This window comes from Canis lupus, chromosome 11, assembly GCF_011100685.1.
Source record: "Canis lupus familiaris isolate Mischka breed German Shepherd chromosome 11, alternate assembly UU_Cfam_GSD_1.0, whole genome shotgun sequence".
Lineage (NCBI taxonomy): Eukaryota > Metazoa > Chordata > Mammalia > Carnivora > Canidae > Canis > Canis lupus.
In genome coordinates this window covers 1,461,721-1,479,026 of record NC_049232.1, presented here as the reverse complement: position 1 = coordinate 1,479,026, position 17,306 = coordinate 1,461,721, and the positions used below count along the sequence as shown (strand labels likewise).

General features: G+C 35.7%; 1 protein-coding gene and 1 long non-coding RNA gene across 7 annotated transcripts in view; both read left to right on the top strand.

Moving 5' to 3' along the window:
- Nucleotides 1-9,622, top strand: part of CNOT6 (CCR4-NOT transcription complex subunit 6) — a 69,951-nt gene extending 60,329 nt beyond the window's left edge. For all 6 annotated transcript variants that reach the window (XM_038551711.1, XM_038551708.1, XM_038551707.1 and 3 more), the window contains 3 exons: nt 890-1,120; nt 2,636-2,838; nt 5,223-9,622. In XM_038551711.1, coding sequence (XP_038407639.1) covers nt 890-1,120; nt 2,636-2,838; nt 5,223-5,435 — 647 coding nt within the window. In that variant the 3' untranslated portion in view covers nt 5,436-9,622. The remainder of the gene's footprint in view (nt 1-889; nt 1,121-2,635; nt 2,839-5,222) is intronic.
- Nucleotides 9,623-9,942: 320 nt separating this feature from the next.
- On the top strand, nt 9,943-16,964 carry LOC111097975. Its single transcript, XR_005366479.1, has 3 exons — nt 9,943-10,004; nt 13,173-13,910; nt 16,829-16,964. It is a non-coding gene; the product is annotated as an uncharacterized LOC111097975 (long non-coding RNA).
- Nucleotides 16,965-17,306: the final 342 nt, after the last annotated feature.

Here is a 17,306-nt window from a genome sequence, read left to right as displayed (position 1 = left end):
CTTTTCACTTCCTGTAAAATTGACCTCCAAAATTTAATAGAAAGCAGAAAATTTGTTCTAATATTAATAGTCTTATCTAACACCTGAAGAAACTCAGTGAGAACTTAAGTCATTTCTATAATATCCTATCACTTTTTCTCTACCACAAAGCTTAAGATGACAAAGCAGTGCCCATAAAAGTGTTTGAAACTTTGAAAGGCATAAAGCCAAAGGAAAAATTAGGGGTTTTTTTGCTCCTAATAATTTTTTACATAAAAGAAATGTTGAAGTAAATATTAGTTAAAATAAGAAGAACTCCATATGCTCCTGTAATTTCTTGGCACAAGGATACTCTGTAAGCTAACTTCTCTTCCTGACCTACTTGTAATCATTATTTGAAATGTTTTGAGTTTTGGATAAATGGACCACTGATTTCAAATTAAAAGTATATTTAGAGTGATCATCATGCCAAAAACTGAAACTTCTATCACTCAAGGAACAGTTGGGACGGGAGATGTTTAACCTGAAGGAGAGAAAAGAAAGATGAAACTTAGTGCCTATATTAAATATATCAAAGAGAAAGGATATAGATTTAATTTTGTGAGACTCAATATAGAACATCTGAATGAAGTCAGAAGTGTCAAGGAGACAACCATTTAAAAATAAGCCATCCCAAATAGAATGGGATGTGTGTGTTCAAGTAAGTGAATGCCCCACTTTGGGTTGTTCACCCAGCTTGTAGAAGGCTGTTTCTCATGTTTGTGGTACAGCAGATGTAGACATCAGGTGCGTGGTTGTTAGGTAAATATAGGGTCCCTTTTTGTACCTGAGACTCAGATACTACTTGCTTTCAGCTAGGCTGATGGGCGGGTTTTGTCTGTCTCTTTGTTTTCTTTTTTACCTAATATAGCCGGAAAGCCACATCTTGGAACAGAAAAACAACTTATTCTTGTGGCTAATGCTCATATGCATTGGGACCCCGAGTACTCTGATGTGAAGTTGGTTCAAACTATGATGTTCCTCTCAGAAGTAAAGAACATTATTGATAAAGCCTCACGAAATCTCCAGTCCAGTGTATTGGGAGAATTTGGAACTATTCCACTGGTGTTATGTGCAGATCTTAATTCTTTGCCAGATTCTGGTAAGAAAAGATATTTTATAGAATGCCTTTTTGACTTAAAATGTTTTTGTAATCTGTTGTTTTCGGTAATTCCAATTCAATCAAAATGAAAATTTAGCTGCAACACTGCAGCTAAACTGTGAATCAGGTTTAATATTTAGGTGTGTGTAGTAGGAAGACTATTTTGAAAATGAGATGATGTTATGAAAACCAGAGGAGGAAGGACATTAATCATCTTTAATAATCATGTAGTCAATAACTTGAAGTAACTTGTTAAAGAACACATGATTATATTTCATTATCCCCAGGTCACATATAATCAGACTCTGAGAAGGTTATTAAGCAAGCTTCTCTGGGATTCCAGCATGTAGTAATAGGCAGTTTAAATTGGCTATTTTCAGGATATTAATATTGGTGGACTTGATACCAATATTACTTAGGTGGAAATTGAGATCCTTTATTTACAGAGATGAGGCTAGCAATTTGAACAAAAAAAGAACAGGGATCTTGACTTTTATTACAGTGTAGAAGAATACAGAAAGGCTTATTCTTGAATACTTTTCAATTGGATAGTACAGTGAACAAACCATAGTTCTTATAATATCAGAGTATTCCTTTTTGTATTTCAGCTCCTCGTTTATACTCTCATTCACACAGAGTATTTTCCTTGCCTTTGCTTATGTGCCTGGGCACCCATGTATACACACACGCACATTTGGAGTGGTTAAGTTCACCAGCACACACATCGTTGACACCATGATGGATGAGAGCCAGTAAGAAGATAGAAACTATTAAAATGTATTTTTAGGGCAAGTAAAGGTATCTGAGATCCATAACTCTTCAGCCCATCTCATCCAGCTCTCTGGGGACACGGCTGCTGAAGCAGTGGGGATTATTCTCTGACAGTTTCTCCGCATGTGTTCTGCCTTCTGTTTAACTACAGAGCATCTGAGGGGCAAAAAGAGAATCTACTCAAATAATACTTATTAAGCCTTATTTCAGTGTTGAAAAAATACAGTATTTTAATAGCAAACACATGAGAAGATGTCCAGCTTTGCTAACTAGTTAAATGAAAAGTAGAATAACTATTTGCAGAGCCCATCTAGCTGGTAGCATTCTCTTCCATTGTTGGTAATATGTATAACACCACATTTAATCATAATCTTGGTATTTCATACCAAGTAAATAATTCAACATAGGTAGAAACCTAGATACTAAGATGTTGATTATGGAGTTAATTCTTTTTAAAAAGTAAAACCACAGGAATTTTTTAAAAAATAAGGAACTACTATAACAACTATGAAACACCACAGCAAAGTATAAAATATTCAGTATACTAGGATCAAAACCGTGTAAAAATAGATTTAGATAAGTTCTGGGAAATGTGGGAAAAAAAAAAAAAAAAACAGACCAAAAAACAAGACATTTTAGAAAGGGGGACTGTGTGGCACAAAGTATTTACTATTATATTTTTTTAGTTTTGTACACTGCATATTATACTTGACAGTTTTCAAAATACCTGTGTTTTCATTATAGGTGTTGTAGAATATTTGAGCACTGGTGGAGTAGAAACAAATCATAAAGACTTTAAAGAACTGAGATACAATGAAAGTCTTACAAATTTCAGCTGTAATGGGAAAAACGGGACAACCAATGGAAGGATCACTCATGGTTTCAAGTTAAAGAGTGCCTATGAGAGTGGCCTGATGCCTTACACAAATTACACGTTCGATTTCAAGGTGACTTGAGATTGAGAAACTTTTCAAACCTCCATTTTTTGGAGAGTCTTGTAACTTTATTATGTCTTTGAAATGTTGATGTGTGTTCAGACTAGAAGTAAACCATGTTGAATTAGTTGACAGCAGTATTCTCTTATTATTCTTCTGTGGAATTCTGTGTGATTGGTGTCCCATTCCTACTTGGTAGGTACCTATTAGAGTCAGGGTAAGAAATCAGATGAAATAATGATAATAAATCCTGAGTTTAACTGTCACTGTTTGGGGACAATTATGTTATAATAATGTTCATTACTTAACAGCTATTCAGAAAGTACCATAGTATCTAATTTGGTGTCCATTGGAGTGACATATTTCATCTCTCATATTTTAACTGAAACTACTCTTTGAGTGCCAAAATGTGGTTTATATTAGCCATTTAATAATATAATTTATATTTATTTATATGCCTTCACACACAGTTAATTAAGCTTACAATGTAGAGCCTTGCCTTAGTGCTTCTCCTCATTTTTAATATCATTGGTTGCTTAGGACTTGCATTCATCTGTTCTTTTTAACCATTTTTTGCATTTCTGCTCTTAAATCTTAGTTTTCCATTTCTAAACTCCTGGGAAAATCATCATTCAGGTTAGATTGTGTGTTAGAGTGTTAAATACTACTGTTAACTGGTTCTTAATTTTGCTGTTAAGGGCTTTTAGACTTCTTTGAGAAACTGTGGAAGAACTTGAAACTTTTTTTATTGGACTTTGGAGGAGCCATAGTACTGTAGATAATTTAACCCTTAGATAATTTAACAGATAAGTGCGTGGAGGTGAAGAGAGGCTGGAGCAGACTCTGGGGAAAATGAACAATAAATGACAGAAGAGTAACCAGAGGGAGGAGGAGATCCAGGACAGTGTAGGAGCCTAACTGCCAAGACAAGAAGGCCTTTTCTAGGGAAAAAGAAGCATTATGTAAGCTTCAAAGAGCTGTTGGTGAGGGAGGCTTCACTGGAGGGGTAGGCAAGAAGACTAGAATGTGGCGAAGTGAAGGATATTACTGGGCAATGAGGTAGTAAAAACCAACTTTGAGATTCTTATTTGAAGCAGAGTGATTGAAAAAGAGGGGAGGAGTGATGATGACCAAATGGTGGGAGACATTAGGGATTTTGTTTTCTTTCTGTTCCTGTTGCTGATAACAGAAATAAAAGGAAGATACTCGAATGTGCTTAAATATTTTTAGCTGAAAGCATGTCTAGGAGAGGCTGAAGTTTTACAAGGAGGAGAGGGGCAAACTGAGAGGTGGTCAGCTGGGTGCCCAATGCTGGGCCTGGGTGCTGCTGGGAACAGACAGGGCAAGATGTCCCGGCCCTTGTGGAGCTCACAGTCTGGTGGGAGAGACCCGTCTCCACAGTACAAGTGAATGTGTAGTTATACCTTGGGGAGTGCATGAGCAAGAAAAGAGACTTAGAGGTGCTGGCAAGTAGTGAGTGCATGAGGGCAAGATTCAGGAAGGACTTTTGAAAGTGTTTGAACTCCACATGAAGGCTGAGAAGAAATTAGCCAAATGACACATAGAAGAAAGTGTTCCAGACAGAGGGCACAGCGTGTGTGGATGCCTTGGGGCAGGATGGAGCTTGATACCTACAAGGAATGTCCTTCTCCCCACCCTAAAAAAATGGCTAGCATGCTAATAGGGTAGTAAGCATGGGAAAATAGTACAAATCAAGTTAGGAAAGAAGCCAGGGGGTTTCTGGGTGGCTCAGTTTAATGTCTGCCTTTGGCTCAGGTCATGAATCCCAGGGTCCTGGGATGGAGGGAGTTCCCTGCTCAACGGGGAGACTGCTTCTCCCTTTCCTCTTCTCACTCGTTCTCTTTCTCTCTCTCTCTCTCCGTCACTGCCTCTCTCTTTCAAATAAATAAAATCTTTTAAAAGAGAGAGATGCCGAGGCCATACCATGAAGGACTTGTAGGTCTCATTAAAGATTGTGAAAAGGCGGGGATCCCTGGGTGGCGCAGCGGTTTAGCGCCTGCCTTTGGCCCAGGGCGCGATCCTGGAGATCCGGGATCGAGTCCCACATCAGGCTCCCGGTGCATGGAGCCTGCTTCTCCCTCTGCCTATGTCTCTGCCTCTTTCTCTCTCTGTGTGACTATCATAAATTAAAAAAAAAAAAAAAAGATTGTGAAAAGGTGCAGAAAAGAGGAAGAATGAATGATAATCATCCCTAAACTGTCTTCATTCTGCTGGATTTGACACCTGGGGGACCGTTTGGTTTGTGTAGTACCTCTTCCCATGTGCTAATCACTTTCTCTGTTTACCCAAGATGACTGCAGGGTATGTCTTGAGAGCTCTCGTGTTTCAGTATTATCTTATATAAACCCTCATCTTTTTTTCCTTCTGTTTTTCAGGGTATAATTGACTACATCTTCTATTCTAAACCTCAGCTGAACACTTTAGGCATCCTAGGACCTCTGGACCACCATTGGCTAGTTGAGAATAATATCAGCGGCTGCCCACACCCACTCATCCCCTCCGACCACTTCTCACTTTTTGCACAACTGGAGCTCTTACTGCCTTTCCTGCCCCAAGTTAATGGCATTCACCTTCCTGGCAGGAGGTAGTCAAGTACCTTCAGAGGACGACCTCAATTTCACTTTTAAACTCAAAATCTGAATATAGGGGAGTGAGGTATGGCCACCAGGGTTGTCATTTTTTTTTCTTTTTTTTCCTTTTCCTTGATGATTTGAATTTTCAATCTTGATTATTTGATAAGGATATAGTATGAAAGCCAGGTGCTAGCAACAGACAAATTCTGAGCCCAATATGCTTTATATACTGTTAGACAGGGATTGGTGTGTTTACACCTATCTTTAATTTGTTACAAGTAATTTTCCTGTTTCTTCTATCCAATATAATATTTTCATGCCTTGAAATAGGAAAATATTTGAACAGCATATTCTCTTTGCACAGAAATCTGTAGCACTACTTTTTTGAGGCCAGTAATAACATCCAGAGACCATTCTTCCATACTCCACTCCCTCCCTTTTCAGACTTGTTTGTAAAATAGAGACTTTGAATTTAGCCTTTATGATTGTATATGATCCACAGAAGACCTGATTTATGAAATTTTGTACTAAAAAAAATCAGATTTGGAAATGATTGTATTGTAAACTAAGGCTAAGTTTTTTTACTGTTTCATGTGTTATAAAGGCCAGCTTGTAAAAGAAGTTGCAACAGACTTTCTCTGCTGATGATTTGCACTGTTAGGGTTTTTGTTAGCCCTTTTGTACTACTTTATTTTTAAACTGAGAACATTGCTCTTTAAATCTAAATCTGCTTAAAGCTTTGGACATTTTCTCAGACCAGAGGCAACTTACCCATGAATTCCTGGGTTTTTACAAAAACTATCTACTAGGACAGATAAGCTGAGCAGTGAATAATCTGTAGGCATTTATGGACTGAATGTAATGGTTGATATATGTACATTCTGATATTTTTAAATCTTTAACTTTTTGAAGTTAAAAAATTACAGCTGCTTGGATGCAGCTTCTTAACTCCTTTTGGAGACATTTCCTGTCCTGTCTCCACTGTGCCTGCCTCAGTTTGTTCTCACCAAGCACTGCCTGTGCATGCAGAGAAAATCTGTGCATCCTCTTTTATATTTTTTAAATACTGTTTAACATTTGTGAGAATTTTATGAAAACGCTTTTGTATAAGCTGTGGCTTTTTCTCCCATTGTGAAGCATTGAATATCACATTTTGGAACGTGTTCCATAGGGTGGGTCCCTGGGTCTTGGCTCACCAGACCCAAGCACTGCTTCATGGTGTCCTTGCACAGTGCTGTCCGTCACCCAGAATACTACTATCATGTGAATTCTTTTTGTTTCCCATATATTCCTTCGTCTCTATGTTTTTTTTTTTAATCATTCCTTTTTTTTAAAAAAGCAATTTTCCATTCATGAAGCAGTGTAAATGAGATGTGTTTTCAAAACAGGTCCCTAAGACAATTCTTCAGATCATTTATAAAGTGACTAAGACATAATAGTTCACCCAAGATAAAAGTTATATTGTACCTTGTATTTTCCCATAGTGTCAGTGGTAGATTAGAGATTAAAGCCAGCTTTTAACTTTGCAAAGTTAACTTGTATGTGTTCTGTTCTCATTCATTCTCTCAAAAATCAAATGAATTCAGAGGGAACTCGGTCTAACTGCTTTTGTTTCAACTGCAGGCAGGGGAGCAAAAGGATAACATGTGAGCATTAAGAACATGTTGAAATGTTTTTAACAATTTTTATACAGAAAATGAGTCATTTTGGATAATGACTTAAAATTTTATGAAAAATATTTAGCACTTAAATGTGCTTATTCTGTTTTTAAGAGAAAATAAAATAACATACCGTTTAAATAAATGATTTTTTTTTTTTTTTAAGAATTTTCCAAAAGGCTTTGATCTTGAATCTTTGTCTGGGACCTGGTTTTTCCTTTGAGGTTTTTAAAGATTTTGTTGTGATGGGTTTTTAGTTTTTGCTTTTTGTTTAAGTTGTGCTGACACCAGACATATCCAGTTTATAATCAATACATTGGAAAGCTGGTATTATTGATGTAGAACCAATGCATAACTTTTTATGGGGTTTTCGTTTTTATTTTATTTTTTGTAAGGTGTGAATAAAAGATGTGTTTACTCATTTTTCCTAAACACTGTGTTGGTAATGTGCATCATGACAATTTCCAGTGAGGGCAAGCTGGAGCTGGTTGGACTGATGAGGCAAGGGAGACCACTTTTCCTATGATCTGCATTATGGTCCAGAGAGCTTTATGGAAGGGGAGCGGAGAAGCACTTACTCGTTTGTCTTTGTTAATAGAGGATGTATTCTTTTCATAGATGCTGGAACTAGAGTGCACTTGTTAGATGCTAAAGGTTTGAGCTTTACACAAAATGTTGTCATCTGTATTTGTTATTGTCTGCGATATATTTGAACTTGGGGGCAGCATAGTAAGATATAAGGGCCTGTTATGTCTTGAAACTATTTGTTCTTGCCTCTTCTGGGCACACTGCATTCTGTGGATATGTTTGAACTGCTACTCCATCTTACATAGTGATAAATTGAACCAAGAGTGTAGACTTAAAATTGTAACCTTCAAAAGAGGAAGAAATATTTTGGGTCTGTAAAGAATAAACAGTCACCAAAATAGGCTGATAACTTTTGTGAAGCAAGGTTTTGTATTCTAAACATTTTCAGTGTCCTGAAGAATTTTCAGTAATTCATACTCCTTAAAATGCAATAAAACTAGTACATTTCCTCAGTATAGATTTTTTTCAAAATTCTGTAACAATATATTTAATGTGATGTTGCCATAATGTAATTTCAGTGTTCTTGCTGGGGATAAGTCCATTTTATGAATGTTCTACAGAAATTTTGGGGGTATCTTTTCTGTTTTTACTGATCAGAAATTTGGAGGCACACAATTCCTTGTTGTAAATCTCTTGAAGTACATTTTACCGTATTATTGGTAATTGTTTATGCATTGAGAATTTAAATAATGTTCATCAAAATTAATTTATGGCATAATTTAAACTTGTAGAAATAAATTGTTGATTACAGCTTTCATAGTCCTATAAGACAGGCAAGGAGAATCTCCAAGAAATGTGTTTTTACTCTTGATTTGGTGACAGCCAGGAAAACTTATTTTGAGTTAGCACTTTGAAACCTAAAGACATTATTAATTTGGGTGTAATGCACTTCTAAATGTTGGAATTAACATTTCAAAGCTCTTCTAAGATTCAGGTTTTCAGTAATAAATTCCAGTTGTAGTAGTCCATTTTTTACTATTTAAATTCATGGAATTCATTTCCATAGTGACTTTTAAGGTTTTGGGGTCATGTAATGTATCAGACAAATCCAACTTAGGCAAAACAGTTAAAGCAGTCTGTTCCTTTAACAAATCAATCAGAATTTTCAGTACAGGTGCTGCAGATAATTCAAAGAACACCTTTAGCAAGTGTTTCTCCCCTGCTCGTAAACAGTATTTTTTAAGATGTTCATTTTGCTCTTCTTTTTGGTTACATAAAATTTAATAACCGGTATGTTGAAGTAGTGTCTAAAATAGAGTAGTCTTTATTCACAGTACATTATATTGTGTAATGCACTGGACTAATTTTTGTTTACCATTCATGTAACAAAACCCAGCATATTATCTGCACTAAAGCTCAGAGAATGTCGCATTTGCCTAGGCAGCTCTTTGATAAGGGTGATGGGAAACCGAATATGTACCTATGGACTAGTGGTAACAAGGGCTTTTACTGTTCTTTTCAGTGGAACCTTCTTGGTCAAATTGTAACTAGCTAGTATTATATTTATATACAGGGTCTCTTTTCTTTACTGATGTATTTTCCTACTCATAGCCAACCAATAAATTCAATATCTGTTTCAAATTTTTAGAAGTGTAATTTGTATAGTTGTAGTACTAAGGTTTGAGAAAAATAACTGTTAGTCAGCAGACCACATACTTAAAATTCTGGATTATCTGGGACAGGGTTATAGCTCACCCTTTGAGAAGGGGGCAGAGTGGATGGGGGACCAGGACCATGATACAGGGAAATGGTGCTTTGGTTGTGTTTTTCTGTATAACACTCTATCTTTGCCAAAGTTCAGTTTTATATTTAGGCACCTGATGGTGCATTTGCATTTAGGAATTTTGTTGTTGTTACCATATACCTCGTTAATATAAGAAATGGGCTCATATGTCTTCCGTCTTTTGGAAGGAGTTTGATATATTTTAAATAAATGCTTTTAAATTCAGTAACAAACATTGTGTTGGTGGGGTTATACTAATTCATTAGATGTTCTACTTTTCACATGTATATTTTATTGTATGTATAAACTTTAAAAATGTGACTTCCCAGCTCTTCAGAAAAAGTCCATTTGTTTTTTAGAAACTACTTCTATAATTGTAATTTTTAGTGTAGATGCTAGAAGAAAATCATTTAAAATCAGACGACAATGAATTTTTGCCAAGATGTCCACTTTTTAATTTTTTTTAATTTAAAAAAAATTTAAAGTATTTTTTAATTTATTTGTGAGAGACACAGAGAGAAGCAGAGACACAGGCAGAGGGAGAAGCAGGCTCCTTGCAGGGAGCCTGATGTGGGACTCCATCCCAGGACTCCAGGATCACGACTTGAGCCAAAGGTGGGTGCTCAACTGCTTAGCCACCCAGGTGCCCCATTGTCCACTTTTTCAAAGTACACATCTTCTACCCAATCCTTAATATATAGTTTTATCTCTGTAACAAGTTTTGTTTCTCCTTAAAATTGCCCAAAAGTAAGTGTATAGAAAAGTACTATGTCCGTGTTACTTTATCATTTCTAGTTTATGTTCTTTAGAGGAACCAAGTACCTAAGGGAACGTAAAGTGAAATATATTCAGAATAAAGCTTTTGTGTTCTAGGTAATGATGTTATAGTACTGAGAATTCCCATTTTGGAATATTATCTAGGCGTTCAAATTTGATTTTATTTTTTAAATTGATTTTAAAATAAGGTTTCATAAGCACTGTGAAGACAGTTTTAGTAAACAGATTATGTGTTAGGAGAATCTTGCAGAGGATTGTTTTTACTAGAATTTTTATGAGACTTGGAGAAATAGCTAAGTTAATTTCCTCCAAATAGTGAAACAAAATGTTTAAATTGTTCCCCAAATGACTGATCAACCAGTTTGTAAGAATTGGGAAAACTGCTGGATTACAAGATGGCTTGTGAACCGGTTTCTGTGGTTTCTTCAGCAACATTAACATTTCAAATCAAATAATTAAGGAAATGGCCTTTTTTTAAAGTAGGCAAACTTCAAGTCATTCTAATGTATTTTAAAGCTGTTAAATTATTTTGAGCTTGTCACAAGAAATTGTGCTCACCACATCAACATGACCGGAGGTGGGCAGGCTGGAGAGTTCTTAATGCCAGATACTTGTCAGTCTTTGTAGCACAGTGAATAAGCTGCAGGCCCCAGGGAGCCTGTCAGCACAGCACAGCTGTGTCTTAGTTAATGTCTCATCCACCAGCCCGACAGCCCTGTCGGTTGAGCATCTCCCCCTGTGTGGCAACCCTACGCGTACTGTTTCTCAACGTTGTGTAACTCTTGAAAACCTGGTCTGTTAAGGACATTGAAAAGGAATGATAGTGTGACCAAAGCAGGATGCAGGGCTTACTTCCCTTGTAATACTCATGCTGATTCAGGTGGCTGGTTCTCAGGGCAGTGACATAGGTGTGTGGGGGACATGTACTCAACATAGCTTTGTGAGTTACCAGAGCCCTTCTCTCCTCGACCACAATGCTTGCCTGCTGTAACTCTGAGCAGCTCAGATGGTGAGGGCACTATGTGTAGTTGGTCCGTTTTTGGTGATCAGAGTTATTAATGTACCTTTCTTGGTCACATAATGAATTTCTTCTTCTCAGACACTGCATTATGATTGGAAATAGAGACTTAATCAGCCATGATCTCTGACTTTAAGTTGCTTATCGATCATTAAAATCTAATATAACATGTACTAAAGGCATAATAGTTAAGGAGGGAGCAAATTTCTCTACATGAACCTACAAAATTTTCCAGAGGTCACCTTAGAGCTACTTTTAAAGGACTAAAAACCTGTTTCCCAGCTGAATAATAGCTATAGTAAAACTCTTCATGGAATCGTGGGTAGTTATGAGTTTCAACATGAGGTGAATCTTGAAGTGGGAAGCACACTAACAGTGGAACACTGGATGCCTTTGGAACCTTGAACCATATAAAGTTTGAACTTAAACCTGTAGGTGGTGATAAAGAGCCATATAACGCTTTTAAGTAGGTGCAACATTACCAGGTTTATATTTTAGAAAGGTTATTATTAAGCAGTGCTTTGGAGGGTGAGTTAAAACTGTAAAACTAGTTAACTGGCTCTGGCATGGTCCACTTGATAGATAAGCTGAGGATGGCTTGCAGGGCAATAAGAGAAAAAAGGAAAGGGAATTTGAAATGTTCAGAAGTCAATAAGAACCTCGATTTGTCCCTCATCCCTTGTGGGTGAAGACACGTGAGTTTTGTTCAGTCACTCATTACTTTCATTAGACAAACCCTGACTCACCATGTCTTAAGAAGTATTTGCCACCAAGGCCCTCATTTGTTCTTTAATGACCTCACGAAAACACTTAGGCAAAGAATTGTTTCTCAAGCTACACTACTTCATTTTGCATTATTTTCATAGTTTAGTTTGCAAAACAGATCCAGTGTGCTTCTAACTGGATAGTTAAGTAGTTACTAGGTGTTAGGAGATACTTTCATAGAGCAGCTTATAACAAATGGAAGGAATCCAGGAATTCTAAGCCTTGTTAAGTTTCCTGTCATGCAGCAGATTAGACCTATGTTCAATATGGCATCCTTAGCCACATGTGCCTTTTGAGCACTTCAGATATGGCATGTATGACGGGAACTGTAAGACGTTTTTTGGTTAAATGAACCTTTATTGTGATAGGACCAAATTTCCCTTTATCTGAAACATTGTATAAGACATGAAACCCGTAAACACATGACCAATTGATGTCAAAGAATTGACTCCTCCTAACAATATTTTACTAGCCAGAGTAACATTATAATGTGTTTGAATCCTTTCTGCTAGCACCATGAGTTACTGTGCCAATGTAGACCATTAGTAATTGAGATGCCTTTTTCATTTTAATATAAATTATTTTTCTGGTTTAAAAAATAAGTACAGACAAATTGTTAACTTTAAAATCAGTGCTAATACAGAAGTAAGCTAGTCACACAATTGGAACAATAAAATCTAGAATGTCTATCACGAATTTCATGATGAACAATCGCAACTTGTTGCATCAGAGGAAAAGGAAAAACCTGTGTAAAGAAATAAAGTGAGCAACATTAAGATACATTTTCTTCAAATACTTAGTGAATTTAATGTTTCCTGCCAACAGTTAAAAAAAGAATAAATGAAATTAATCACCTGAAATAATTAGAAGTCTAACAGAAATGTCGTTTTTTAAAAACTCTTTATAACAGGATATGAGCTTATAGATTTGGCGAGCTGTAAAAAGGCTTGTATTCTTCCACAGGAAAAAGCCATTTTAATAGAGGTGCAGTATAAAAAATATATTTCCATTAAGGAAATTTTGTTAGAAAATGACACAAAGTATTTTACAAAAATGAAATAGTTTCAGTTATGCCAGCTGTTACCTATAGAATATAAGACCTTCCTAGTACTCTTAAAGATTGTTCAAAATTTAAAAGTTGAAAGTGCTTACTAGCTTTAGATAAATTGTGTGATACAAAAGACACTAACCAGTTAATACTTTGTGTATGCTTTTTCTTAAAGGACTTCCAATTTACAAAGAAATGTGAATTCTCAGCCTAAAATCAGACTTAAAACCTAGATATATTTGCATCTTTTACATCTTCCAAAGGATTTCTTCTAGTTATGAAGAAAGATCGCTTCTGTCACTACAGATAGTGTTCCAGCTGCATTAGGTCAAAAATCTGGATTGGAATTTAATGAGTTTGGATTCCCTTTGTTGTTTTGTTTCACTTTATGATGCATATTGAAAATAGTTGCACTTAATTTCCTGAAACAAACTGAAAAGTGTCATAATTGCTAAAATTAAGGATAGTTCGAAAGCAAGGAACCCTCACCAGCTTGTGGAGACTATTCAGAAGGACAGAAGGCAATTTAATGGTCTTATCTTTACTAATACTCATTGGTTGAATTATGAAGAAACTTTAACAATGGTTTACAGTTCTTTTAATAGCGATTTAAGATTATTTTGCAACAAAAATGCTTGCAAAATATGCAGTAATTAAAAGCAAATCATGTCAGTATGATACACATTTTCTTAGTAGTATCAAGCTGCAAATGAGTGAACCAAAATTGAAGCTCCAAGAAGAAAGGGTATTTGTGATCTTCACAGACAGGGACAAGAATTCATGTTGAACTTCACAACACAAAGTTGTGTGAACACCAAGAGTGCTGCTTCTAACATTTTAAGTGTCATCACATTTTGCAAATTGGCTGCTAAAACTGCAAGTAAAACCTGAAGAATACTTTGTTGGTATCTTGGTAAGTTAGAATTGCTTTTTAATATATGCAAATTTGAATTGGATGTTACTCAAGCTGATGATTAGTACTTGAGCAAAAATGTTCTTAACTTGGAAAGAAGTTGATAAACTTTTGCTACGAAGTTAAATAGATTATAAAAGAATTAAACTGGCTTTGTTGATGTTGTTTGAAAATTTTTTTAAAAGATTTTATTTATTCATGAGAGACAGAGAGGCAGAGACACAGGCAGAGGGAGAAGCAGGTTCCCTGCAGGGAGTCTGATGCTGAACTCGATCCTGGGACCTGGGATCTGGGATCATTCCCTGAGCCAAAGGCCAATGCTCAACTGCTGAGCCATCCAGGTGTCCCGGTTTGAAATTTTTTTTAATGACTTTTAATGATTCAGTTATGAGAAAACAAGTATATTTGGGATAATTTGGATATATGAATCTACTTTTTCAATTATGTTTTATGTAATTATTTAAATATTACACTAAAAATATTAATGCAGAAAGTAGGAGAAATAGGTATGAGACTGAACAAAAAAGTAAAATGATAGGCATAAGTCAATATTAATGTGAATGGATTAATAAAGGTCAGGCTAGATAAAAATAATCGAACCATATGCTAACTACAGAAGACACATTTTAGATTTAAAGACACAGGTTGAAGTAAAAGGATGGAAGAAGGTGTGCAAACATACCTTGGTGTGGCTATACTAATAAGACAAAACAGATTTGAAAACAAAAAAAATTACTAGAGATAAAGAGGGACATTTTACAATCATGAGCATTGCTAAACGATAACCACAAACTACATGAAGCAAAACTGACAGAATGAAATGGATAGATGATTGATGTTAATCATTGCCCAAAACACTATTCCCAGTGGATTGAACACTATAAACCAAGAAGACATAACAGTATAGAATACTCTACCTAACCATATCAGAGTACAGAGTCTTCTCAAGCACACATGGGACATTCTTCAGTAGACCATCAGCTATGCCATAAACCAGTAAGTTTAAAGAATGGAAATCTTACCAAGTATATTCCCTGATCACAATGAAGTGAAACTAGAAAGAAAGTTGGGAAATTTGTTGGAAATATGTGGAAGTTAAACTGTACTCCTAAATACCAACGGGCCACAAGAAAAAAAAATCTGAAGATAAATTAGAAAATACTTTGAAATAAATGAAAAGACACCATATACAAAACTTACGTGATGCAGTGAAAGCAGTACATAAAGGGAAATTTGTAGCTATGAATACCTACATTTTAAAAGATCTCAAATCAGTAACCTGATCTTCCACTTCAAAACACTGGAAAACAAAGAGCAAGGTAAACTCAAAGCAAGCAGAAGAAAGGACATAATAAGGACAAGTGAAAAATAATGAAATAGAGAATAGAAAAATCGAAATCAACAGATACAAAAGTTGATTCTTTGGAAAGATCAGCAAAATTGATGAGCCTTACACTGAGCAGAAAAAAAAGATTACTAAAATCTAGAATTGAAGGAGGGACATTACTACCAACCTTCTAGAATGAAAATTATTATGGAATACTATGGACAGTTGTAGTCTAATGACTGAGATTATGTAGGTGAAATAGACAAATTCCCAAAACTGACAAGAAATAGGAAATCCAAATAGGGGATCCCTGGGTGGCTCAGCGGTTTAGCACGTGCTTTCAGCCCGGGGCGTGATCCTGGAGTCCTGGGATCGAGTCCCACATCGGGCTCCCTGCATGGAGCCTGCTTCTCCCTCTGCCTGTGTCTCTGCCTCTGTGTGTGTGTGTGTCTTTCATGAATAAATAAATAAAATCTTTTTTTAAAAAATCCAAATAAATATTTAACGAGAAATTGAATTAAAAATGAAAAGTATATAGAAAAGCCCAGGTCCAAGTGGTTTCACTGGTGATGTCTTCCAGGCACTGAAGAATAAATAATTCTTCACAATCCTTTCCAAAAATTAGAAGGAACAACTTAGCTCATTCTGTGAGGCCAATATTACTCTTATGTAAAAGCCAGACAAAGACGTTGCATGGAAAAAAACTACATCAAAAGCTAATGTTGCTTTTGAATACAGCTAGGAATATTTTCAGCAAAATAGAAGGAAACTAAATCCAGCAATATGTAAAATGATTATGCAACATGACCAAATGGGATTTACCTTAAAAAATGCAATATGGGCATAATATCCCCAGTTAATGTAATACACTCTATCAATAGTTTGTAGGGCAATTCCACAAGATCATCTCATTAGCCTCAGGAAATAAATTGACAAGATTCTATGACCTTTCATTTGAAAACAAAAACACCAAACTAGGAATGGAAGAGAACTTCCTCAGCCTAATAAAGAGCTTTTACAAAGAACCTACAACTGACATCCTACTTAATGGTGAGAGTGAAGGCTTTCCTTCTAAGATCAGAAAAAAGACCAGATGTTCACTCTTCTCACTTCTCTTCAACATTGTACTAGAAATTCTAGCCAGGGAAATAAGGCTTGAAAATGAAATAAAAAGTAAGATCAGAGAAGTAGAAGAAAAACTGTATTTGCAGATGACATAATCTTGTACATACATAGAAAACCCCAAGTAGTCTACACACCAAAAACCTATTAGAACTAATAAATGAATTCAGCAAGTTTATTAGGAATAAGCCCAATATACAATAAACATTGCATTTCTATTCACTAGCAAAGAAAAAAAAGTAATTATATTACAATAAAAATAAATACTAGGAAGAAATATAACCAAAGAAATAGAAGATTACACTGAAAATTATAAAGCATTGAAAGAAGACTCCTAGATAAGTATTAAGACTTCATGTCCATGGACTGAAACACTTAATACTACTAGGATGATGATACTCCCCAAACTGACCTATAGATTTAACTCTGGTCCCTATCATAATTCCAGCTGGCTTTTTGTTTGTTGCAGAAATTGACAAACTGATCTTAAAATTCATGGAAATCCAAGGAACTCCAAAGAGCCAAAGAATATTGAGAAAGAACAAAGTTGGAAGACTCAAACTTCCTCAGTTCAAAATGTATTACAAAGCTTCAAAAATCAAGAAGTGTGGTTTTGGCCTAACAATAGCATATAGATCAATGGAATTGAATTGAGAGGCCAGGTATAAACCCTTATATTTATGGTCAATTGATTTGAGACAAAGATAACCAAGGCATCTTATTAGGAGAAGGAATAGTGTCTTTAACAAATGGGGCTGGACAACTGAATATCCAGAAGCAAAAAGAATGAAGTTGGACTTCAGTCTCACACCATGTACAGTAACTAAACGGAATTTTTAAAAAATCTAAATGTAAGAGCTAAAACTAAAATCCCTTAGGGGGAAAAAAAAACAGGTATGAATCTTCATGACCTTGGGTTGAGTAATAGTTTCTTAGATAAGACATCT